Source organism: Chrysochloris asiatica, unplaced genomic scaffold (assembly GCF_000296735.1).
Source record: "Chrysochloris asiatica unplaced genomic scaffold, ChrAsi1.0 scaffold00006, whole genome shotgun sequence".
Classification (NCBI taxonomy): domain Eukaryota; kingdom Metazoa; phylum Chordata; class Mammalia; order Afrosoricida; family Chrysochloridae; genus Chrysochloris; species Chrysochloris asiatica.
This window is the reverse complement of record NW_006408524.1, coordinates 22,592,809-22,619,604: the sequence shown is the minus strand read 5'-3', so window position 1 is coordinate 22,619,604 and position 26,796 is coordinate 22,592,809. Positions and strand designations below refer to the sequence as shown.

Below are 26,796 nucleotides of genomic sequence, written 5' to 3'. Positions count from 1 at the left end.
CCCTCCCACCTTTATTTACATTGCCTTCAGTGCCAGGAGTCTTGGTATAGGATAAGTAATGGACTTCTAACCATGGGCTGGCAGTTGAAACCCACCAGCCACTCTTTGGAAACCCTATATGGGGTTGCTATGAGTTGGAACCCACTTGATGGCACATAACAACAACAACAGAAACCAGGGAGCTGGTAACATTTGTCTCAGCACCTTTAATACCTAGAACAGGTTCTGTCTTGTAGAACATTTTAGCATGGCATTAGTTCTAGTGTAAGATGTGTCTTTCTTTCCTAGATCTAGAAAGTTCAAGTCAGGGCCATGTGGATTCCTTCTAAGACTTCGGAGAGGGGAATTGTCAGTAATCCCTGCTGCTTTTAAATAGATGCAACTTCACACGCTGTCTTCCCATGTTTGTGCCTGCTTCCCCGTATGTACTCTTTCATAAAATGCCTCTCAGAAGGGACCAGTATTAGGGTGTATCCTACTCTCACATGACCTCATTTAAGTTAACTGATAACTAAAGAAAAACCACATTTCCTCAAACAAGGTCCTGTTCACAGGTACAGGGATTAGAACTTTGATGGATCTTTCAGGGAAAACATAAATAAATCCATAACAGATGATGAGTTGACTGAGCTAAAGATCCAGGGAAATTTCTGTTTGTAATGCTAATAATATGCTTATGTTTTTCCCATTTTCTTCACCATTCCTCACCTCCCCATTAGCTCAGGAATGTCCTCTTTGCTTCACATAAGAAAACTTAACGTAGCTGCAAAAAATTACTAGATATGCATGTGAATTTTAATTATCAATAATATGTTAAAACACACACACAAAAACTGGCTGCTATTAAGTTGTAGTAATCTCATGGTATAGGACTAGAACTGTTCTTTAAGTTTTCAGGGTTGTAATCTTTCACAAGAGACCTAGAGTAGCGCTGGGGGATCAGTACTGGACTGCTAACCACAGGTCGGCAGTTCAAACCCACCAGCCACTCCTTGGAAACCTTATACAGAGTCACTATGAGTTGGAACTGACTCAACAGCACACAACAACAATAACAACCTTTCCCAAGCAGAGCAGTGGGTCTTTCTACTGAGGTGCCACTCAGTGTGTTCAAATGTCCAACCTCTCAGTTAGCCCCCGAGCACAATACTGTTGGCTCTTCTCAGAGCCCTAATACTATGGTAATATGATCATGCAGATCACAAACACAGAGGCTGGATTTAATCTTTCCACTGATCATTGAATTCTGCATATGGAGGACATTTTTGTCTCTTGGATGTCAGCCCCAGACTACCTCTCTTCTGGTAACAACATCCGACATCGTTCTTGCTGAGTGCCTCTCTGCCTTGGGATGTAGTCTTGATGGCACTCAACTCAAGGTAGTGGAACTGTAGGGTAAGCACTGGGCTGCTAACCGTATGGTCATTAGTTCAAAACCACCAGCCACTCCTCAGAAACCCGGTACAGGTTTGCTATGAGTTGGAATTGATTTGATGGTACTTAACAGCAACAATACTCCTTTAGCCCAGGGTGATGTGCCCATTGGTCATCCATCGCTGGGGGATGTGTAGGATTGGAGAGGGAAAGCTTTTCCTGTTTAATTTTCACAATTAAAAGCTATTATTTTTGCAATGTGAAAACTGAAGATTTAAGAAAAATAGAGTATTAATTACCAAAAGGATTTGGCTAGATGCCGCTCATTTTCCTGTTAAACTCATTTTATCAGCAACCACAGCTTTGGTCTTGTCAAATACCCACAGCCTAAGGGAATGCAGACAGCCCTGCATCCATTCCACTCCTGGAGTTGCCAGAAATCCCTTTAAAATGATGAAACAGATGTCTTCCCTTGGGTTCGAGCAGATATAAATCATAACTGCTTGTGTTTAATTCCTAGGCTCAGGGTCTACCGCATAACAAAATCAATCCGTTTCAGGTTTGGTTTTGGACTTTGGTTTTTTAAATCTTCAGCATCATAATAGCCGAAACCTTTACAGTATGCAGGAAAGGTAAACATCTGCATAGGTAGTTGTGTTTCATCGCTGGGCTGGCTGCAAACTTCCTGTGTGAAAGTGGAGTTAAACAGACTTCCACCAATCATCTTTGCAGCAGATCCGTTGACCAGAGGTCAGACCTCCAGGGCCCAGCATGAAAGATGAAATGGTTTCTGAGCTTAGAACTGGAAGACACAGCCATGGTCCATATGTCAATCATCAGCAGTGAAGGGAGGGATCTTGTTATTCACAAGCAGAACTGAAGAGAACTGCAGCTTTTGCGCAGTAAATCAAGGCTCAAGGCAAGCAGCTTGTAGGGATCTCAGTCCTTGGGTTCAGGGCGTATAGATCATGTTTTGGGTGGCATGAAAAAAGATGACTTTGGGACTGCTCGTAAATTCATAATTAATAAAAGCTCTTAGGATTTTCCCAAGAATCACAGTTCAAATTTGCAGTAGCTAACTCTTGGGTGGAGCAGATGTTGAATCTAAACGTTTCCAGAATCTTAGTTTTTACAACTTTTAGAGTGGCAAGCATTGTTAATAATGATAGACGCCCTTAACCCAGGTGGGGCCACTGAGGTTTACTCATTGAGGCCAGTAAGTGTAGAACAGTTATGGAGTCAGGAGGCTGTGGGCTTTGGTGTAAAGAGTGGGGTTTAAGGACAGAGACCCAGGTTTGACTACTGACTGGTTAGAATTCCATTAGCTGGGAAACTTGGTCCAGTCTTTGTGTCTATGAAGTTCCAGGGCCTAATCTGTGATATGGGAAGATGCCTTGGTACCTAAAACATCTTGTTGCTGTTACTTGATATCAGAACAAAACACTAGTACCTGCACTAGCCTCATGACTGGCTCAGAGTCATACCTTGTGATCCAGAGAGTTTCCATTGGCTGATTTTCAGATGTAGATTGCCAGGCCTTTATTCCTAGTCTTTCTTAACTGGATGCTCCTCTGAAACCTGTCCAGTATCACGTCTACTGACAGATGGGTGGTAGCTCCACATCGAACCCTAATATCCCACATGAAAGGGGAGGATTCTATTACTGAATCACCAGTACCTCACTGGTATATCCTAGTGGCCTAAAAAGGATGTTGCTGTTGTTGATACGAGTTGGTTTTGACTCATAGTGACCCTGTATAGTGTTTCTGAGGAGCAGCTGGTAGGTTTGAACCATGGTTGTTGCAGTGCTGACCCTACAGTGCCACACCAGTACTTCCATTTCACAGAATTAGTACTCTATAGGCAGCAGGAACCCGGAGGGGAGGCCTAATTCCCCATGTGACCTCTCAGAGGCCAGGACTGCATCCTCCAGACCCCCTCCAGGAGCCTCCACTAGACAAGCCCATTGCAATCTAAGTGCTTTCCCATCTGCCTCAGCAGTTTGTCTTTCAAAGCCCAACCTGGCAAGTCTGCCACCTGCTGGGTACAGTCAAATCGACTCCCTCCCCCACCTTAACACATGGCTACAAGTGCAATCAGTAAACCCACCCCACTTGCTGGTAAGTGGGGGTGAGGAGGGGGGTGCTGATACCTCTCCAACTCAATAGTTGCCATTCAGAATTCTTTATCAGGTTTCAGAGAACACAGGACAAGGCTGGTCCTCTCCTCTCCTCCTTGCCCTCACTCCTCCATTATCAGGTTGCCCAGGGAAACAAAACCACTTATTCCCACATTGTTGTTGTTGTTGTTTAATGACATCAAGTCTATTCCGACTCATATCGACCCTGTATAGGGTTTCCACAGAGCAGCTGGTGAGTTAACACTGCCCACCTTGTGGTTCAAACTGACTTTGCGGTCCAGTGCATTAATCCACAGCGCTACACTAGGACTCCATGAGACTCACTGTTGTTAAGTGCCATCTAGTTGGTTCTGACTCATAGTGACTCTGTATAGGGTTTCCAAGGAGCAGCTGGTGAGTTTGTAGTGACCCTTTATATGGTTTCTGAGACTGTAAATCTTTGAAGGAGCAGACAGCTTCATCTTACCTTTCCAAAGACACACTTGTTGTTAAGTGCCGTTGAGTCAGTTCCGACTCATAGCAGCCCTGAATTGGGTTTCCGAGGAGCAGCTGGTGAGCTCAAACCACCAACCTTGCAGTTCAAGCCAACATTGCAGTCCAGCGCATTAACCCACAGCACCAACACCACCAAAACAAAAACCAAACTTGCTGCCATCTGGTTGATTCCAATTTCTTTTAAAATTAAACTTCTCTATGTATGTTTGTCTTTTTCTTCCTTTTCTTCCCTTTCTCCTTCCTCTCATTTTCCTTCCCTCTTTCTCTCTCTTATAAATTACAGTATCCTTTATTATTAAAGCCTTTGCTTTGTTGTTGTTTTTAACTTAAAATTGGTAAGACCAAAGTTAAGGCCACTTTTAAACTTAGACCTTTTCTGTCCTCTTAAACAATGGCTTCCAAAACTTTTTGTTATATCACCTCACCATTTAAGAATTACTAAAGATGTACAGTATATGGAGTCTTGGTGGGGCACTGTAGGATAAGCCCTGGACTGCTAACCACAAGGTCAGTGGTTCAAACCCACCAGCTACTCCTCAGAAACCCCATACAGTGTGGCTACGAGTCAGAACTGACTTAATAGCATTTAACAACAACAATACAGTATATACTCAAAATTTGAGGATAAGTAAAAAAATATCGCTGCTAGGGTCCAAGTTCATACATACACAGGTTTATTCCAAATAAAATATGTTTAAACATGTCTCTGCAATCATAGGACTATTGTAGACAAGTTTTCTCATTAATACATGTGTGTTAGGTTTTTCAGGGTGTCTTCAAAATAAAGGGCTACTCAAAACACTGGCTGACTTCGGAGGGTATCTACTGGTCATAAGAAGGTTATGGGTACTGTTCTGGGGATTTCAAAGGGGTAATATTAATAGATTTTCTCAAGGGACACATGGGGGCCTATTAGGAAGAAGTTTTAAGAAAACTGAAAACTGTATTGGTGAGAAAAAGGGCAAGAAAGTTGTGTTGAGGAATGTTTTCCCGTCATGACAGCGCACCTAATCATTCTTGGAAGATAGCAAGGGCTGGCTGTTCGGTGAGAATTTCATTGGAAAATCTTACCCCATTCCCCCTAAAGCTCGGATCTTGCTCCTTTTGGTCTTCCAAACTCAAAACAACATTTCAAAAGTACATGATTTGAGTCTCTCACAGATGCCAAACTGCTGTTTTGACATGGTGGAAATAGAAGAATATAGAATTCTTCAGGGAAGAATTTTTGAGAGATGGAAACATCGCCTTCAGAAGTATGTAGACTTCAATGGAGGACATGTGGAGAAACAGTAGCTTCACATTTTGACATTCTTGTTTCATAAAGTTGTCTCAGAAATGTACTCACAAAGCTGGTTTTGATCAATGCCTGGGTGGCACAATGATAAAGAACTCAGCTGCTCACCAAAAGGTCAGTGGTTTGAAACCACTAGCTGTCCTACAGAGGAAATACCGATGGTTTGCTCCTGTAAAGATTACAGTCTAGGAAGCCCTATGGGGCAGTTCTATTCTGACATATACCAGTAGAGTTACTAGAGTCAGAATCCAATACACAGCACACAACAGTAACACTGCCAAAGCATGGACACAATGTTGCTGTGGCTATTGTGTGCCTTTTATTCTGTTTCCACTCATAGTAACCATGTATAGGGTTTCTGAGAGCAGTTGGTGTGTATGAACAGCCAACATTACAGTTAGCAGTCCAGTGTTTATCCTATTGTGCCATGCCAGGGGACACATGAACAGTAGGTATAAAAACAAAATAAAACTAAGGGAGATTACAAACCTGAATAAAATCAGGCACAAAGTGAGAAATTAAAAGAACAAACAAAATAATTTCAGTAAGAACAGGTTCTGTCTTTCTAAATTTACTTCTCCAGCAAGGGAATTCCCAGGTGGATCCTGTGAGAGGAATGATGTAGAAAAAGTTAAACAGCTGTAGAATTGGAGATGTGAACATATGTTGCATAAATAGAAAAGAGATGCTAAAATGTAATGTTTCATTGGAAAGTTACTAATATATGTACATTTATAAATGTATGAGGGTGGGGCTCAAACATTCATGGAAAAACTCTATTGTATTTAAATTCCATTTTCCATTAATTTTTTGAAGTCCCCTTGAGTATGTTTTGATGCAAGGTGTTTCAAAGTTGTTTGATATTCTACAATATCAGGTTGTGCCTTATTTGGCCACAAGAAGTATGCAGTTCAAAGTCCAAATGAATAGCCCATATAATCATATTGGCCTGTAGGGTGCTTCATGAATGTGTACACATCAAGTAAACCAACAAATCCAAATTGATGGAAATGCAAAGATTCAGTATGTTTCCTAAAATAGTATTCTTTGCTTATCATGAATTGGCACATGATTATTTTATAGATCAGATTTCTACTTCATAAAATTCCAAGACTTTAAATATGCCAAAGTCTTTTCTCCACCCACTCTGATAAGTTGACACATTCCTTTGGGTGATAATTCAGCTGTTATTATCCAACAGTATTTAACAAACACATTCATATGCGCAGCATAACAACTCCTCCTGTTAGTCACAGAGCAAGATGTTGATGCAGCACTGTTCCTTTATTACACTTTTCCTATACTCTTGTTGTTGTTGTTGTTGTGAAGTGCCATCGAGTCGGCTCCAACCTATAGCAACCCTGTGTAGGGTTTCCGAGAAGCAGCTGGTGAGCTTGAACCACCGACCTTGCAGTTCAAATGGCTTTGCAGTCTGGCGCATTAACCCACAGCGCCACCCCTCTACTCTTAGGTAGATTTAAAACTCAAGAGTTCCAGGCCCAGCATCCCCTTACCATTTCCATGTGTATCAAGGTCACAGAATCAACTTTGTCTATTCAAACTTGCATTTGAATTCGTACTCACATGCATCATTTTTTGAAAGTTAATTTTGTAATAAACAGTCCCTCTGTGTCTCCAAAAATAAAAGCTAATGTTTTTCCAGGATAATTTTTATTAGTGAGAAATCTTTTGCTGAGATAAAAAGAAAAGTTTTCTTATTTATATGTCATTTTCCATTTAAATTTTTTTTTCTTTTCAAAGATTAAAACCCCCAAAGTTATCTAATAGGAACGTAATTCATTCACCGTAAGGCTCCCATCCTCTTCCAAACACAAATCGATTCATCATGTCAAAAGATCTCAGAGGCTGGTCATAGGGCAAAATATGTCCTCCCCCTCGAACAATCACCTTCAAAAAGAAAAAAATAAATTAAATTTAGATAAATGGATATTCTAAATATGTGGACATTTTTAATCCAGATCACAATATACTTAAAGCTTATACAAAATATAGAACATGTTTTACTAACCCGTGCTTTTGGATTGTCTTGCTTTTGAAAGCTTTAATAATACAAACCGGGAGCAGGGTGGCTCCACAGGTGTCTGGGAACTACAAGCACTGAACTGGGAACCACAAGGTTGGAGACTCAAGCCCCCCGGCTGCTCCACGGGAGAAAGATGAGGCTTTCTGTTCCCTCAAAGATTTTAAAAAGCTTCAGAGACTCTATACAGAATGGCTATGAGTCAGACCTACTCGAAGGTACTTAACAACAACAACAACACAAACCAAGCCCATTGTCATTGACTTAAATTCTGACCCATTGCAACTCTAGAGGATAGAGTAGAATTGCTCCAAAGGGCTTCCAAGGTGGTTGGTGGATTTGAACTGCCAACCTTTTGGTTAGCAGTACTTAACCACTGTACCACCACGGTTCATCAGCTTTAATAATAGGTACCTTAAAGTAGGGAGTCCTGGTGTGGTGTTGTAGGATAAGCACTGGATTGCAAGTCAGTTTGAACCTCACTCCTCGGAAACCCTATACAGGGTAGCTATGAGTCAGAACTGATTCGACAGCACTTCACAAAAGTAGGAAAGTTTAAAAATTTTGTAAGTATTTAACTTTTTGCAAAGTTGCATTCGTCCTTTGTGTGAAATTGTTGTTGATGTTAAGTGCCTAGGGTTTCTAAGGAGCAGCTGGTGAGTTTGATCTGCCGATTTTGTAGTTCAAACCAACCTTGCGGTCTAGTGCTTTATCCTACAGTGCCACACCAGGACTCCTGTGAGTAAAAAGATGAGTAATTTTTAAGTCTTATTACACGCAATAAGACTTGGACATTACTCCTTGTCTTTTTCCTCTCTGGAGTGAGCTACCGTCTTCTTCTGTACAAACCTGTAAGTCTTTCCTGCTTAGGCCCCTGAGGTCGGTAACTGTGAGAACTGACCTGAACCCTGGTTTCTCTTTCCCTTTTCCCCACCTTTTTTTTTTTTTTTTTTTACTGTGGTGAAAATAAATACAATTTAACCATTTCTATATGTATAATCCAGTGACTGTAGCTTTATGTTCTATAACCATTCTTTCTATCCTTTTCCATGTACCACATGGGTCATCAGCTTTAGAAACTTAAAGTAGGAAAGTTAAAAAAAATGAAAGTATTTATCCCACATCTATCCTACATCATCTCTTTATTTCATCATATATATCTTTGTTTCATCATATATACATCATCATAAATATTTTTCTATATATTTGCTTATTTCAAAAGTCCATGGTATATTTAATATTCATCATCAACAATGACATTGGATCTTCATCAGTCTTCTTTATTATCCAGCTTTTGCATGCAAACAAGGTGATTGAAAATATCATGTCTTGGATTAGATGCACCTTAGTCCTCAAAGGGACACCTTGGCTATTTAAGACTTGAAAGGGGTCTTTTGCAGCAGAATTTGCCCAGTGCAATATACTGCTTGATTTCTTGACTGCTGTTTCCGTGGGTGTGGAACCAAGTGAAATGAAATCCTTGACAATGTCAGTCTTTGGTTATCATGATGTTGCTTATTGGTCCAGTTGTGAGGAGTTTTATTTGCTTGAAGTTGAGGAGTAATCCCTAGTGATCCTCATCACCAAGTGCTCTAAGTCTTCATCACTTTCAACTAGCAAAGTTGTACCATCTGCATATTGCCTACTGTTAATGGGTCTTCCTCCATTCCTGATGCCATGTTCTTTTCCCTATAATTCTGCTGCTCGAATTATTTGGTCAGCATATAGACTGAATAAGTATGGTGAAAGATTACAACCAGTTTTCACACTTTTCTTAAGTTTCACGACACATTTCCCTTGTTCTTTTCAATGGCATGGGCCAAGAGGGTGCCGCCCCTAGAATTTCCACATTTGAAGGTCTGGTGTCCCTCAGTGGTACAAATGGGTAGTTGCACAACTGCTAACCGAAAGGTTGGCAATTCAAGTCTACCTCGAGGTGCTTCAAGCCAGAAACCTAAGGTCTTCTTCCAAAAACCCGTCCATTGAAATTCCTATGAAGCACAGTTCTACACAGATACACACATGGGGTCACCATGAGTCAGAACCAACTCCACTCCTACTAGTTACTGGTCTAGGGTGGGACCCGAGAATTTGCATCCCTAACAGTATCAAGGTGATGCTGGTATGGCCCATCTTAATGACTACTCTGAGAACTACTGCTTAGAAGCTCTTTTTTCTACTCTGTAGCTAGTGAATTCGCTATTTCCATTGAGAGAAACTACAAGTAGAAATTTATTTAGCGTATACTCACCGTAGCTTATTTCTCCATAGTCGCCCACCCTCCTACTATTTACACACACCAATCACGCATGCCCTCCATGTCCCTGATCATCAGATGGTGAGGAAGAGCTGAGGGGTGTTGGGCATTCATATTCCCAGTGGGTCCATCTGATGGCAGTTCAGATTTTGAAGTGGCTGCCCTAAGTAAGACGAACTAAATGACATAGCATAGGGTGTGTGTGGGGTTAGAAATAAAGCTAGCTTAGGAACAAAGAAAGATTGCTTCACAGGAAACTACGATCCTAAATGAAGTACATTCTCAAGCACAGTCACACAGAACATTTTACTGATGATAACCTCAGAAGTAAATTTATTAGTCCTGAAAAGATAAACCACTCTGTTTTTATCTACAAGCCAATCAACACTTGCAAATCAATGACACAAACTACTCCGTGGTGTTTAGAGGTGTGTAATAAAATGTGACAGGGCCTTGATTACATATTTAAATGGACATAATGAATCTCAAAGCTTCCTGGATAAAAATGGCCTCACCACCAGAAACTATATTTTCAGTGCTTCCTCGCTAGAGCTGAAACCTCTAAACTCATGGATTCCAGATGTTCCTGGAGGGACACAAATGTGCCATGAATTTTAAAAGGGTTACACAAACACTTTAAAGCTTCATTCCATTTTATTTGCTAGAAAACAATACAACTCTCCCTGGAACTAGAAACACTGACATGTAGTGAAAGCTGCCCCGTTGTTACCTTTCTAGAAGACAGAACATCTAGGGGAATTCACTCTGTGCTTGCTGACGTGCATGTATCAGGAGAGGCTTCCCAGAGGTGACGTCCTCTGAGCCAGGTCCTGAAGGAGGAGACCACTGGGCAGACAAGAGTAGGAGGGACGGTGGAATTCATTCCAGACAGTGGAAACGGTGCGTGCAAAGTCAGCAGGCACGATCCAAGTGGCATTTGCAGTAATTGCCAAGTTGTTGTATTTATGATGGATCAGAGGAGACAACAGGAGGAAAAGCTGGACTAGTAAGTAGTAAGGAGAACATGTGAAGTCTTATATGACCCTGGGATGAGTGGACCTTATTCTATAGGATTGTTTTTGTTTTTTAATTGGGGTAAAATACAGTAGAAGCAACCAACCCTGGAGGTCCAGTGGTTAGGACTTAGCTGCTAACTGAAAGGTTGAAACCCACCTAGCTGTATTCCCCAGGAGAAAGACTTGGAAATCTACCATATTCTTAGAAAATAACACACACATTATACATTTTTTGCAAACCATGCAACCCGCTTGCACTTTCCGTTGCTGTGCAGGCGGCTGCGCATTATATGTGTGCATCTGTAATTTCCAAAAATACAGTATTCCCATAAAGAACAGAAAACCCTAAGGGGCAGTGGAGCTCTGTCACATGGAGTCGAAGTCGACTAGATGGCACCCAACAACAACACAATGCACACACAATAAAACGTACCATTCTGACGATTTCAAAATGTACAACTTACTAGCATTTAGCACATACACAATGTTCTGTATCTAGTTGGAGAACCTTTTCATCACCCCAATTGGGAACTCCATACCCTGGTGTGGAGCTGTGGGATAAAGCACTGGACTACAAGGTTGATTTGAACCACAAGGTCGGCAGTTCAAACACACCAGCCGCTCCTTGGAAACCCTATACAGGGTCACTATGAGTCAGAACCGACTCAATGGCACTTAACAACAACAACAACAACAACCCATGAGCTCCTGGCAACCACTAACCTGCTTTCTGTCTCTATAGATTTGCCTTTCTGGTTGTAACGTCTAGGGTTTTAAGTAGAACAGTGACATGCTCAGATGTACATTACAGAAGATGGCTTTATATGTAAAAATGGGTCTGGTTTGGTAAAGAATGATATTGGGTCAAGAAGGCAAATTAACAGACTGACTACTGGTTCAAGTGAGAGATGATGTGGGCTCTTGGGAGAGATGTCCAGAAGGGGCTGTATGGTGGAAGCAGTATAATTAGCGAGCCCTGCTGTGGCACTCTAGAATAAGCACTAGACTGCTAACCGCAAGGTTGGCAGTTCAAACCCACCAGTCACCCCATGGAAACCCTGCACAGGGTTGATGTATGTCAGAACCAACTCAATGATACTTAAGGACAACTTAATAACAATGATCAGAAGTCAGGGTTAAATTGATGTATTGTACTGGGCAAATCTGCTGCAAAACACCTCTTGAAAGTGTTCAAAAGCAAAGATGCCATTTTGAGGACTAAGGTGCACCAGACCCAAACCATTGTATTTTCAATAGCTTCATATACATGTAAAAGCTGAACAATGAATAAGGAAGACCAAAGAAAAACTGGTGCCTTTGAACTATGGTGTTGGTGAAGAATATTAAATGTAAGAAGGCTTCAAAAATTTGTAGAAAACTTCCGTTGTTTTTAGTTCAAGGAGTTTTTCCACTACTTCTTGAAACCTTCTCATATACCACAGACTGTGAGAAAAATGAACAAATCTGACAGGAAGAAGGACAAACCAGAATGCTCTTTAGAAGCTGGGATGGTGAGACTTCACCTCACCTGCTATGTACATGTGATCAGGAGGTACTAGTTTCCGGAGAAGAGTATCATGTTTGGTAAAGTAGTGGGTCAGTGAAACAGAGGGAAAACTTCAGTGAGATGGATGCACTCTGGCTGCAATAGTGGGCTCAAGCATAGTGTTGAGCATGAGGAGAGGGCAGTGTTTCATTCTGTTGGACACAGGGTCACTAAGAGTCAGGACCAACTTAATGGCACCAAACCACAAGGGTCAAATGAGAGGTGCCTCCCTGCTCCATTTCACGTTTCTGACTTAGACAAGTTTTCAAGGGATGGTTGAGGGAAATGAGGGAGAGAGAAGAGACATCATTGTGCTGGTTTGGGAGGTACATGATGTAGTGTAGATGTATGGTTTCTTTTCCCCATGACAGAATGATGCAGACACTCAAGAGAATCTTGCTTTTGATTTACATTAGAGTTCTTCCACTCTCTTTATCCCATTTTACACATACTAAATTTTAGCTTGTAGCTTTCAGACACGAGCCATAAACAAATGAAATGAATATGCACTCAAGACAAAAATACATTAAAAAAGCAAAGGTGCTTGGGAATGAGAGTAAGACACAAATCAAAGTTGTTAGTAGCTACCTCCTAATAGAATGAGGCAAGTCAGTTTCAAAAACCAAAGCAGAGCTTAGTCTCAGCATTACTTTTTAACATTCATGGAAAATGATCCTTCAGGTCCTAAAGACCATGCATCTAGTGTAGCAAATCATTATTGAATATGAGAAAAAAGAAACTTCTAGGTGCATCAGGAGACCAGTAGTAGCCACCGTAGGGGTAGATCCCTAGAGAAGTTAATACATGCTTTTGGTGTTGCCTTTTAGATTTCAAACTGGTCAGTTACCATTGGGTCCATTCCAACTCATGATGACCCCATGTACTTCCATGTCAAGAAGAACTATACTTCGTATGGCTTTCAGAAGCACATGACCAGGGTTTTCTTACAAGGCACCTCTGGGTGAGTTCATACTGCCAACCTTGTAGTTGATAGTCAGGCACTTCATTCGTGTATCCAGGGACATAGTTTCCAAAGAGCTTTCTATGTACACCATCTTACATAATCAGTTGTAATAATATAGTAATTTAGGACTTTTAAGGACCTCTGGTAGTGTAGTGGTTACGAATCAGGCTGCGAACCTCAGGGTCAGCAGTTCGAAACTACCAGCTGTTCATCGGGAGAAAGATGAGGCTTTCTGCTCCCGTAAAGATTTATAGCCTCTGAAACCCTGTACAGGGTCGCTATGAGTTGAAACCAACTCCACGGCACATAACAACAACAACAACAACAACTATGACTCAAGACATTTTATCAAGTCAACCCTAGATCACAAGAACAAAAACTACTTAATTAAAAAAAAAAAAAAAAAAAAAAGCTGCTTAAAGGTATCTGAAACCGACTAAAGCAGCCAGAATTGGAGAGGTCAAGATCATGGAGAGAGGAGAATTGCAGAAAATTTAATTTAACGTTGTGTGCTGATTTTTAATTTAGGACGTTCACCAATTTCTAAATTTATTTGCCCAATAAGCTAAGCACAAACTGACAAGTAAAAGAATAGAAAACAGTGCAGAACTTTGAACAGACCTTTGTTATGAAGAAGATAAAAATCATACAAACATAAAAGAAAATATAGAGTTCAGGGCCTGTCAAGGAGATATAACACTGGTTGTTGTCGTTACGTGTCGTTAAATTGAGTTGATTCCGACTCATAGCAACCCTATATAGGGTTTCCAAGGAGCTACTGGTGAGCTTGAACCACAGACTTTACAGTTCAAACTGACCTTGTGATTCAGTGCTTTACCCAACAGTGCCACACCAGGACTCCAGGTAATTGTCCATAAATGACAATGCATTTGTTGTTGTTATTAAGTGCCATCAAGTCGGTTCCGATCCATAGTAACCCTGTATAGTGTTTCTGAGGAGCAGCTCATGAGCTAGAACTACCAGCCTTACGGTTCAAATCGACTTTGCAGTGTAGTACATGAACCTACAGTGCCACACCAGGACTCCGACAATGCAGTAGAAGTCATGAAAATAAAAAGTAGATTAGTCCTCACAAAATGTGAAATCAGTGGTCAGTCCACAGCTGGATCAAATTGTGCTCTATCTGCCTTCTAGAAAAAAATTTAAAAACGATTGCGTTTTTCTCATTTTGTCCATTCAATACAATTTAATACCAAGAGACAAGGTCAAATTACTGAAAAACAAGGAAAGAAAGCAGACAACAGAGAGAGATGACTACAAGTACTCCAGATGTTGGAGTTATCAGATATACATTTTCAAATAGCTGAACAAAATATTCAGGAAATTGGATAATAAAACAGAATTCACCAGAGAACTAAAATATACAATACATGAATCAAATGGATTCAAAAACTAAAAATACAATAACTGAAATTAAAAATATAATAGTTGAATAGATTAAATTTGACAGAAGAAAGAATAAAAGATATGGAAGATAGGTCAGTAGATAATGTCCAGACTCAATTATGGAGAAAAATGTACAGAAAATAAAAGACATAAAACTACAAAATATCTAACTTATGTTTATACTAGAATAAGATGAAAGTGGGAGCGAATGGGGCAAAAGAAGAGCAAAATTTAAAATAGCTGAAAATTTTCTAATATTCCCAAGTCTTTAAGCCATAGTTTTGAGAAGTCCTAAGAACCCCAATTCAGTGTTGATAAGAGTCGGAACAACAACAACCCCAAATAGGAAATGTACATGTTAAAAAATAAAAAGAAGTCTAAATAGATTATAGTAAACTGCTGAAAACCAAAGACTAACAGAAAACTCATAAAAATCCGACCAAAAGCATTTTTGATATCTTGAAAGAAGTAATGATAACATAAAAAACTAACTGTAATAGTTATGGTATTATGTCAACTTCGCTGAGCCTGGATTCTCAGCGGTTTGGCAGTTGAGAGGTAGTCGGAGTTCTGGTGTGATGCTGTAGGATTTTCACTGTTTTGCTAACCTCAAAGTTGGCAGTTCAAACCCACCAGCCACTCCTCAGGATTACAATGAATTGGAATCAACTTGATGGCACTTAACAAAAACAACAGTGCCCTGCGATGAGATCCAATATAATACGATCACTTTCCCAAGACATGATCTGGTATGATTAGCCCTGGTCTAATATAATTATCCTATGTGTCGTAAATGACCTCACTTCTATGATGTTAATGGGATTGGATGCAATCTACAGGACTACGTTGTGTCTTCAGTCAATCTCTTTTGGGATATAAAACAGATGAAGCAGGCAAGCAGAACAGAGGAACCTACTACTACCAAAAAAGAAGAACTAGGACTGGAGCATGTCCTTTGGACCTGGAATCCCTGCCCTGTGAAGCTCCTACATCCAGAAGATTGATGCCAAGATGCATGGATGACTCCAAGGAATGCTGGAAGGAGACAAGGACCTTTTTCCCTGAGCTGACAAAGAGAGATCCGTTTTCCCTAATGCAGGCATTCCGAATTTGCACTTCTAGCTTCTTAAACTATGGAGAAGAAATCTCTGTTTGTTAAAGGATCTACCTTTGGTACTTCTGTTATAACAGCCACTTATCAACACAAACAACAAAAAATGAACTATCGTTAAAGTTTTGATAGACAACAATTGCCAGTATAGAAGAAATTGGGTGACCAGTTGTCCCTCTTTGCCCAAGAAGGAGGGATTTCCTAGGACTCAGGATTGTCAAAACCAAAACTGAAGAAGTCCTGGGAAAACTGGTATGGTTAGTCACTCTAAGAACTTAACTTTTTATGAGAATTCAAAGATAATGCATACAAAATGTTTTATGGTACTCAGTCTACAAATATGCATTAACTTTAAAATATGCATTGTTAGAAACTCTGGGTAATATTTCAAAGAATGGGCATTAAAGAACACTTCATTGTGCTCATGAGTAACCTGTACATAGACCAAGAGGCAGTTAGTTCAAACAGAACAAGGGGATATGGAATGACTTAAAATGAGGAAAAGTGTGAGCAAGGGTTGTATCCTTTCACTATTCCATCTGTATGCTGAGCAGGTAATCTGAGAAGCTGGATTATATGAAGAAGAACATGGCATCAGGACTGGAGGAAGACTCATTAACAACATGTGATATGCAAATGACTCAACCTTGTTTGCTGGAATTGAAGAGGATTTAGAATACTTACTATTAAAGATCAAAGGCTACAGTCATCAGTATATCAATCCTCAGTGTAAAGACAACAAAAATCTATAACTGGACCAAATAAATGTCTGTTGGCTATGTGCAGTGGAGTCGGTTCCAACTCATAGCGACCCTGTACAGGGTTTCCAAGGCTGTAAATCTTTATGGGAACAGAAAGCCTCTTCTTTCTCCCACAAAACAGCTGGTAGTTTCGAACTGCTGACCTTAAGGTTTGCAGGCCAATTCGTAACCACTACACTACCAGAGCTCCTTGGACCAATAAATAGCATCATGATAAATGGAGAAAAGATTAAAGTTGTCAAAGACTTCATTTTGCTTGGATCTACAACCCACAATCATGGAAGCAGCGGTCAAAAAACAAAATGACGTATTGCAGTAGGCAAATCTGCCGCAAAAGACTTTTTAAAAATGTTAAAAAGCAAAGATGTCAGCTTGAAGACTAAGGTGCACCTTACCCAAACTATGGTATTTTTAATTGCCTCATATGCAGGTGAAAATTGGATAATGAATAAGGAAGAGCATAGCAGCATCAATGCATTTGAATTATGGTGTTGGGGAAGAATATTCAAAGTACCATGGACTGCCAGAAGAACAAACAAATGTGTTTTGGAAAAAGTACAGCTAGAATGTTCCTTAGAAGTGAGGATGGTGAGACTCCATGACTAGTTCTTTGGCCATGTTGTCGGGGGTGGGGGTGGGGGGACCAGCCCCTGGAGAAGGACATTAGATGTTCAGTAAAGTGGAGGGTCAATGAAAGAGAGGAAGACTCCCAACAAGATACATTAACACAGTGGGAGCAACAATGAGTTCAAACCTGACAACAATTGTGAGGATGTTGTAGGACCAGACAGTGTTTCATTCTGTTGTGTTTCACAGGGTTGATCTATGTTGGAACATACTCGATGGCACCTAACAACAACAACAATGTGGAGTACGATGGGCAACTAATCAGCACTCAATCAATAGTCACCACTACTACTCTTCTCTGAATTTTCATGGTCAGAGGAATCTTTTCTGTTAAATTATGACTCTAATAAATCTCATTACTATAATTTTAAGGAAAAAAAAATGTTAATATGCTTTTCAGGAGACAGGATATTTCTTTTCTAGGCTTTTATTTCCATGCTGTGAATCCTTCCTTCTCATGAGAAAGGTCCCAATTAAAGTAAGAGAGCAGCTTAAGTGTGAGATCAAACCATCATCAAAATGCTCTACTTAATTGTACCTGTTGTTGTTGTTGTTGTCAGGTGCCATCGAGTCGGAACCGACTCATAGCGACCCCATGCACAGCAGTACAAAACAATGTCCGATCCTGGGCCAACCTCACTACCACCGCCACACTTGAGTCCATCAATGATGCCACCTGGCTGAACCATCTCGTTAGGGGTCTTCCTCTTTTTCTCTGACCCTCCATCTTACCCAGCATGACATCCTTCTCCAGCGACTGTTTCCTCCAGACAATATGTCCAAAGTATGAGAGACGAAGCTTAGCCATCTTGGCCTCCAAGGAGCACTCTGGCTGCACTTCTTCCAAAACAGATCTATTGGTTCTTTTGGTAGTCCATGGCACTTTCAGTATTCTCCTCCAACACCACAACTCAAAGGCATCAATTCTTCTGCGATCTTCCTTATTCACTGTCCAGCTTTCGCATCCATATGAGGCTATTGAAAACATCATATACATCATGTTGTATCTATAGTGACTTTTCTCCCTTAAATCTGCCAGCGCCATGACCCATCCCATTCTTTTTCTCCATGCCTTTCCCTCTTTCGTTACATGTACCCATGCCAAATACCCGCTGCACCACAAACAGAAATGCCAAGCAAGCAAGACCTTACTTGTAGTAGAGTGTCAAAAAGCAGTTATTTTCCATTTCAGGAACCTGATTTACAACACAAGACTTGGTGCAGTTTAAATGTAATTGGAAACTCCCTTTCTTCTTCCTCTCGTTCCCTGTCCACAGTTTTGATATCTGACCTCCACATGAGGATAAAAGCACAGTCTGGTTCATTATTTACCCTTACTCAATATCTAGTTTTAGGATCTACATTTGTAGTTTCCTTTTGGAGGAGAGAATAAGAGGATGGAGGAGAGGGCAGGGTTGTAGCACCAAATACTCCCTGCCAGCAATGTTGAGATGACTTCTCAGATGTTGAGTCATGGTCTTCAGGGTATAGACACAGGAGGCAGCCAACCTGCTAAAGCTTTTCTTCCTTCTGGGCATATTAGCAAAGAGCAGAGCAGATGGTTCCAGCTCTGTACACTGACTTCTTGTTGTTGTTAACCCTGTATAGGGTATCTGAGGAGCGGTTGGTGAGTTTCAACTGCTGACCTATGGTTCAAACAGACCTCATGGTCGATTGGCAAGGAGAGTCATTTATGCACATTTCTGTCCAGCTCCATGTTTGTTGTTGTTAAGTGCCTTTGAGTTGGGTCCTACTCACAGCAATTCTGTATAGGATTTCCAAGGATGGGTTTGACCCTCCAACACTGCGATTAGCAGTCCAGTGCTTAACCCCTCCAGGACCCAGATCCATGTTTAATGATGGCAAACTGGTAGCTTGAAAACAGTCATTTTGAGAGTATTTACACCAGGGAAATTGGCAAATGCTATAAATCAGACTTCCCATCTGAGCCAATTGAACCACAGACTGCTGGTCCTCTGTCATTTTGGCTCTCCTGGGGAAAGATGGAAGATTTTCCAACAACAACAAAATCCATACAAAATCCATCAGCTCATGTATTTGGATGAGCCAGGTTTAAAAAATTTGCAGAAAGATGAGAAGTTTCTGTTACATGCTTCTATTACCGGGTCCCCACTGGATGCCAGTATAATTGGTGATAATAAGGTTTCAAGACCATACCACCACAGTTATGGGTTCCTACTGAGTATATCAGAGCTCCCTGAGAAGTGCTAAAGCAGGTTGGCTTGGAACAGACCATAGAGGATATCTGGATTCAACTGTTTCTGACTCAAGGCACCGAAATGCTTCCAGGTTCCAAAGATTGAGGACACAGAACATGACAACTAGCAAATTTTCATGGTAGCATTTGTTGAATGAAACCAAGACACATAGTTTTTATTACTGCAAACGTGTAAGACAAACATGATGCTCTTAGTTCAGTTGATAATGAGGTTAATTCGAGCACAACTGTTTGGACATAAAAAAGGATTTTGCTCAGATTAAAGCTTTATTTTCTTCCTTCCCCACTCCACCTCTACCTTATTTATTTACTGGTGTTAGTTAACATTTCCACAAGTTATTTTGTGAGTTTTGGGTTGCTTGTTTAATTAAAACAAGGAAAACTTACTGTTAAAAAAAAAAAAAGCAAATTCCAATTCCCTCTTTGTTCCTCAAATGTCATTAATATTTAAAACCTTTTCTCCATGTATGGATAATACTTTAAATTTTAGACTTCTTAGTATTTATTCACTTTTCATTTAATGAAATAGTTCTCTGTTAAATTTCGAAAGATTATTAAAAACCACTCACCAGCTAAGAGAAAATTACACATCATTGCCTAGCTGTTATTCCTCAGTAAATAGATTTGGTAGCCAATTTATATTTTAAATCATACAATAAATTAGCTCCCTGAGTATTAACTAAGTGCATATTTGGGTAGCTTAATTTAGAAGCATTCTTCTTATGCTAATCGGTACTCTTAATGAAATAGAACCATATGAACTTAGCAGTCAGTTTGACTCTTGGCAGACAATCAGAGTGAAACTGGGAGGTGGAATTGCTATTGTTTATTATTTCCTTTGTTTTGAGGAAGTAATTTTTTTAAGGAAAAGGAAAAACAAAACAAAATCTAAGATTCTTTTTTTTTTTTTCTTAAAGGAGAGGTTTCCCTAGTCAGTACTGAAATTATGTAATTGCTACCATTTCTTCCATGAATATATTTCCCAGGATAATTCTCATCCCCCCCATCCTCCACCCCCACCCCACCCCTCCTTGTGATACAGAAAGGAAATTGTCTTCTGCAGACAGAAATAATCATCATGTAGTTTGAAGGCAATTGTATTGAACGATTCATTATTTCTGGGAGCATAGTGGCTCTGTAGGATAAATTCTGAACTGTGCACCACACAGCCAGAAGTTCAAGCCTGCCAGCTGCTCCAAAGGAGAAAAATGAGGCTTTTGGCTACTACAAGGATTTACAGCCTTGGAGACGCTATATGAGCAGAACCAACACGACGACTCTTAACAACAATTCATTATTTCAGCACATCTAGTCTATTTCCTAGAACACATCTGGTGTGTATAATTGGTGAGCCCTCCTAGTGAGAACTATTGTATTAAAACACACACACTAGAAAGGAGTGTGAACATGAAGCTGGTGGTGTTACTTGCCTTTGAGTTGATTCTGAATCATGGAGACTTTATGTATTTTATACTAAAACTGCTCTATAGGGTTTTCTTGGCTATAGTCTTAACAGAAGCAGATTGCCAGACTGCATGCATTACTATTAGGTGAGTTCAAACCACAACCTTTGGTAAGCTAGGGAGTGCAGACCTTTTGTACTATATGGTGGGGTGAGGTAGGGATCAATGAGAGTTTTTTTTCTGAGATCTAGGAGTCCTGGTATGGTGCTAAAATATAATATACTGGACTACAAGGTCAGTTCAAACCCACCAGTACTTCAAACCCATCGGAAACCCAATACAGGGTTGCTATGAGTTGGAACCAACTTGACCCAACTGACAAGTTAGCAGCACAGTGTGTATCCTACAGGACCACATCAGGACTGACTCCACTTAACGACAACAACAGGAACTGTGCTAAGGAGTGTGCTACAGAGATTATTATTGCTACATGCCTTCGAGTCAGTTCTGACTCATAGCGACCCTGTACTGGGTTTCCAAGCAGAGACCAATGGGTTTGAATTGCCGACTTTGCCCAGTGCTTATTGTACAGCACCAGAACAGGAAAGGTGACCCATTTTTGCTGTCCTCAAGGAGCTTAGTGTCAAAAGGGAAGGAAGAGAATTAGAGTCAAATGATAAACCACCAGTGTGGTAGATGTAACAGGAGATGCTTACAGATAGGGAGGGTGCTGAGAAGGGAAGAATCAAGGAGGGCTTCCTAGAGGTGATGCTGGGGCTATAAAAGGCAATTTAGAGCTCTGGAGGTAGGAGGAGTAAAAAGAGACTTTTTTTAAAATGGGGAGAAAAACACATGTAAATTGCTGGGTGATGAAAAAGCAAGGAGTTTGGGAAACTATATGGTGCTTTGTTTATTTAGGACTATAATCAGGAAGAAGAGAGAAATGGCATTATAACATTATAATTATAAATATATATATATATATATATAGTATGTGTGTGTGTGTGTGTGTGTGTGTGTGTGTGGTGTTGTTAAGTACCGTTGAGCCTGTTCCAACTCATAGCGACCTGGAATAGGGTTTCTGAAGAGAGTGGCTGGGAAATTCGCAATACAGTGTGTATCCTACAGGACCACGTTAGGACTCCATATGTATATTGTTGTTGTTAAGTGCCATGGAGTCGATCCTGACTCATAGCAACCCTGTATAGAGTTTCTGAAGAGTGGCTGGTAGGTTTGAACCACTGACCTGTGGTTTACAGTCCAGTGATGATCCTACAGTGCCACACCAGGAGTTCCCCATCTATATAAACACACACACACATATATATGTACACACATAGGGGCTTCAAAGAGTTGATGAAAAAAAATTCCATTATCTTTAATTCCATTTTCCATGAACTTTTTGAAGGCCCCTGGTAATGCAGTAGGTTATGAGTAGGGCTGCAAACCACAAGGTCAGCTATCCAAATCTACCAGTCCCTCAGTGGGAGAAAGATGAGGTTTTTGTATATATTTATAACCTCAAAAGCCCTGTACAGGGTCTCTATGAGTCAGAACTGACTCTATGGCACACAAACACCACTACCAAACATATATATCCATATCAACGAAAACGAGTGAAAAATTATCCACAGTAGGTTATGTTAAAATGCCCATCCACATCCATGACTGAGGATAACATTGAGCATGTGCGTGAAATGAGTCTGTCAAATAGGAGAGTGACAGTGGATTGTGTGGAAAATCAGCCATGGCTCTGCCTATGAAAGAATCCATGACAGACTTGGGTTTTGAAATGTTTGTGTGAGATGGGAACCAAACAACTCACAGAAGAGCATAAACAGAAGCGTTTAGACATCTACAAACAAAATGTGGACCGAGACTTGAAGGAAAGTAAGTTTCTTTAAAAAAAAATCATTACTGGTGACAAGACATGAGTTCCTCACTACAAGCCTGAAACTAAACAGCAGAGTATGGAAGGGAAACAGTCTCAATTGCCCAGCAAGAGAAAGTTCAAAAATCAACCATCAGTGGGAAAATTGATGCTTATAGTTTTCTCAAGGGCCAGTATTGGAACAATATCAGGAAAAAGATTCATTAATCAACAATGTCCTTACAGTGAGACGCTCACTGAAGAGCTGAAGCGTAAACTTCAGGTTAAACACAGAGGACTGCTATCCAAGGACGGCACTGTGATCTTACATGACAATGTACATCTGCACACCTCTGCTCACACTGTTGACACTCTGCAGAAACTTAGTTTTAAGCTGTTAACGTATCCTCCCTATAGTCCTGATCTTGTTCCATTGGATTTTCACCTGTTTGGTCCCCTTAAAGCAGACCTTTGAGGACTAAGATGCACCTCTGATGAAGGTATTCATGGCTTACAGCTCAGTTTAAAATGTATTTTAATAAGAGAATGAGAAAGCTTATTGACAGATGGGCAAAATGTGTTGAAAAGCAAGGATATTATGTCGAAAAATGATGTGTCTTTTCTAAAAGTTGATTAAAACAAATTCTTCACCAGAGGGTGGGTAAGTTTTGACTCACCCTCATATCTTTGCTATTCCATTTAAAGGGGCCTGGCCCTGATCCTGCAGGTATCAGGGAGTTAGTGAGAGGTTTAAACAGCAAAACCATAATCAGGCTTGCATTGGGGAAAAAGCACAGTGGAGAGAGGTTACATTAGAGAAATGATAAGACAGGTGAGACCAACTAAGAAAGCTATCACAAAAGGAAAACAAGTTACAAGGGCAACTTTAAAAGCATATTCAGAATGTTCATGATTATAGTATCTTTTCAAGCTTGTATCTTTTCTTCAAACGCCACAAAGCATCATCCGTTTCCTCAGAATGCTCCCAAATGCTGTAGGTTTTTATTTTGACTGGTTTGTAGAAATTTAGCAATTTCTTTAAAAAGTAGTTTTTTGCAGTTTATGCATAGAGCACTTGGAAAATGAATCAAGGCAGAACTAAGAGAAGGATACTACACAACAGAGGAGAGTACTAAACTTTTCCTTGTTTTCATGGAAAAGTGATGACCTGAAGGGATTTGTGTGGCGTGGTGTCAGATCCTTCCCTGTCTAGGGTGGCCTGCCAATCCAGGCCAGATGTTGGAATCTGCTATTGTTGAGTTGAATTGAAAAGGTACTGAAGGAAAACATTTTTTTTCTAAGCTTGATAGGTTGGTAACAAACCTCAGCACCGGATGTCTAGACAAACAAGTATACCAACACAACCGAAGCACCCGCAGGACGGACACAATGAGTCTACCCCACCCTTTCACTGTGTGTGGGTGCTGCAATTCTTCAATTTGATGGTAGCCAGGAGACAAGGTGGAGAAGACAGCAACAGAAAGAGGATGAACCATGAATGTGAAAGATGGAAAGACATTAAGCCTCCATTTAATAGAAACACGCCAGGGTAAAAGAAGACTGTGCTATTGTTCAGTGTGGTTGAGTCAGTTCTGACTCATAGTTAGCCTTCTATAGGGTTTCCTAAGCTGTAAACCTTTGAGGGAACAGCATTGCCTCTTTCTCCCACAGAGCAGCTGCTGGGCTCGAACCCCTGGCATTGAAGTTAGCCATCTAGTGCTTTACCCACAGAGCCACAGCACTCCCAAAAGAAGACTACTGACAAATCTAAATATCAGTCAGAGGTGAAACAACTAGACCTCTTACACATTATGTACAGTAATACAATTTGGAAAACAGTGACTTTATCAATTCTACTTCTAGGCATTATTCTTAGACAATAATGAACGTATGAAGTCTTAAGTGCAGCACTGTGTATAATAAATGGAAACTAGAAACAAGCCAAATGCCCATCAGAAGTAGAACAGATGAATGCTATACTCACACAAGGAGCACTAGTGGTACAATGGTTAAGTGCTCAGCTGCTAACCAAAAGGTCAACAGTTCAAACTCACCAATAGCTCTGTAGGAGAAAAGACCTGCTGATCTGCTTCCAAAAATGATTCTACCCCAGGAAAGCCTGCAGGGCAGCTCTATTCTACCCTGTAGGGTCTCTATGAGTTGGAATCGATTCAGCGGCAGAGAAAAGCAGCCACATATTCTGCTGTGATGACAAAGAGCAAAGCACAATTGAACCTATGAGCATGGATGAATCTCACAGTGTCGAATAGCAAAGCTGTGTTGCTGCTGGCTAATTCCTTTTATATAAAGTCAAGCAAGAAAGACAAAATATTATTTAGTGGTGTGTGTATATATATATGTGTGTGTGTGTGTGTGTGTGTGTGTGTGTAGTGAAACTATAAATTAGACACAAAGTATGGGGATAACAAGAACAAAATTCAGGACAGTGGCTTACCTCCAGGAGCTCTAAGGGAAGGCACCGAAACAGAGAGCACAAGTTACAGGTCATTTTGTATTTCTTAAACTGTGTGGTGAACAGAGTTGTTTTATCTTACATATAAGTATTATAAATCGGGTTTGGTAGGTGTTCAGTATTAATAAAAAAGAAAGAGAAGAATAACCACCCATGGATGCTGCCAAATTTTCAGAAATGAATCTTTAAGAAATGTAGCATATTAACTGCTACATCCAACACAGAGAAGCAGAGACAGACGATGTGTCTGAAAACAGTCCGTGGGGAGGGTGTGGAGAAGCAACTGGATTGAAGCAAAGGCAAAACTGGGAAGTCCCCCTCTGCAGAGCAGCTCTGAGAAGACAGAGCTAGTGCCAGAGCCCAAGCCTCAGGACTCCAGTTGCTGTATACAAAAATAAATATTAGGAACAAAAATAAACACCCTCATCTTCATGACAGAGAACAGAAGGGCAATAAGTTAGCAAACATTTGTAGTTTGGGCTTTGATTTTGTAGTTCTTCTCTCCAAATCTGTTGTTGTTAAGTGTCATCGAATATAGGGTTTCTGAGGAGCAGCTGCTGGGTTTGAACCACCAAGCTTGTGGTTCGTAATCTTACAGGACCACCTAAGCTTAGGACTCCAAACCTAAGCTTCTATGTTTCCTTCCTCCCCTGTTTCCACATACGGAAAGGCTCAGTCTGAATGGAAGCAGAGGCTGGAGACTTTGTTGATTGTCAGCAGGTATGATTCAAATGATTTTCAACTAGAAGGTGCACAATGCTTTAGACACATTTCATTACTCAATTTAACCACATTTACTTACTGCTATTAATCTGTCACTTAGAAGAATGTCAGACACCTTCCTCAGCTCTCTCTACTGATCCTGCCTTTCTACCCAGACCATTTCCTTGTCACAATAAAGTTAAACCTGGGTACAATTGTAGTAGTTCCAGGCCTATCTGATCAAATAAATCAACCCATTGCATATCTGATAAAAAGATTTAGTAACATTTCGTCATTTGAGCCTTTAAGACATAGTATTGCTTAAGGGCCCCGTTAGACAGAGGAAATTGCTTCTTGACTATTGGAAAGAGATCCATGCTATATAATAGCAATAATACTAATAGCAATCAGAATAAATATTTATTGCATGCCCAATAGAGTATTAAGTCATTTGTAAGCATTATCTCAATCCTAAAAATGGACTCTCCTGTGAGAGAGGCAGGAATTCATATTGTCTCCAATATTAAGATGAGGAGGAATTAAGAAATGTGCCCAACGTCACACAGCTATTACAGGGTAGTTGGTGTTGTATGGGATTTCTGAGACTTTACATCTTCCGGGGAGCAGAAAGCGTCATCTTTCTCTCATGGAATGGCTGGCGGGCTCAAACTATGGACCTTGTAGTTCGTTGTTGTTAGGTGCCATCAAGTTGGTACCAACTCGTAGCAACACTATGCACAGCAGAACGGAACACTGCCCAATCCTGGGCCAAACTCACCACTGTTGTCATGCTTGAGTCTATCGATGCTGCCACTTTGCCAATCCATCTCGTTGGGGGTCTTCCTCTTTATCTCTCACCCTCCACCTTACCAAACATGATATCCTTCTCCAGCGACTGGTCCCTCCTGACAACTTGTCTGAAGTATGAGAGATGAAGTTTGACCATCTTGGCCTCCAAGGAGCACTCTGGGTGAACTTCTTCCAACACAGATCTGTTGGTTCTATGCGTAGCCCATGGCACTTTCAATATTCTCTTCCAACACCATAACTCAAATGCAGCAATTCTTCTGCGGTCT

General features: G+C 40.5%; 1 protein-coding gene across 1 annotated transcript in view; it reads right to left on the bottom strand.

Moving 5' to 3' along the window:
* Window positions 1-1,903: 1,903 nt before the first annotated feature.
* Window positions 1,904-26,796, bottom strand: part of CPVL (carboxypeptidase, vitellogenic-like) — a 162,996-nt gene continuing 138,103 nt past the window's right edge. The window contains exons 12-14 of the mRNA XM_006832276.1: window positions 7,109-7,211; window positions 5,793-5,908; window positions 1,904-2,059 (exon numbers count right to left, since the gene is read on the bottom strand). Of these exons, the coding sequence (XP_006832339.1) occupies window positions 1,904-2,059; window positions 5,793-5,908; window positions 7,109-7,211 (375 nt within the window). The remainder of the gene's footprint in view (window positions 2,060-5,792; window positions 5,909-7,108; window positions 7,212-26,796) is intronic.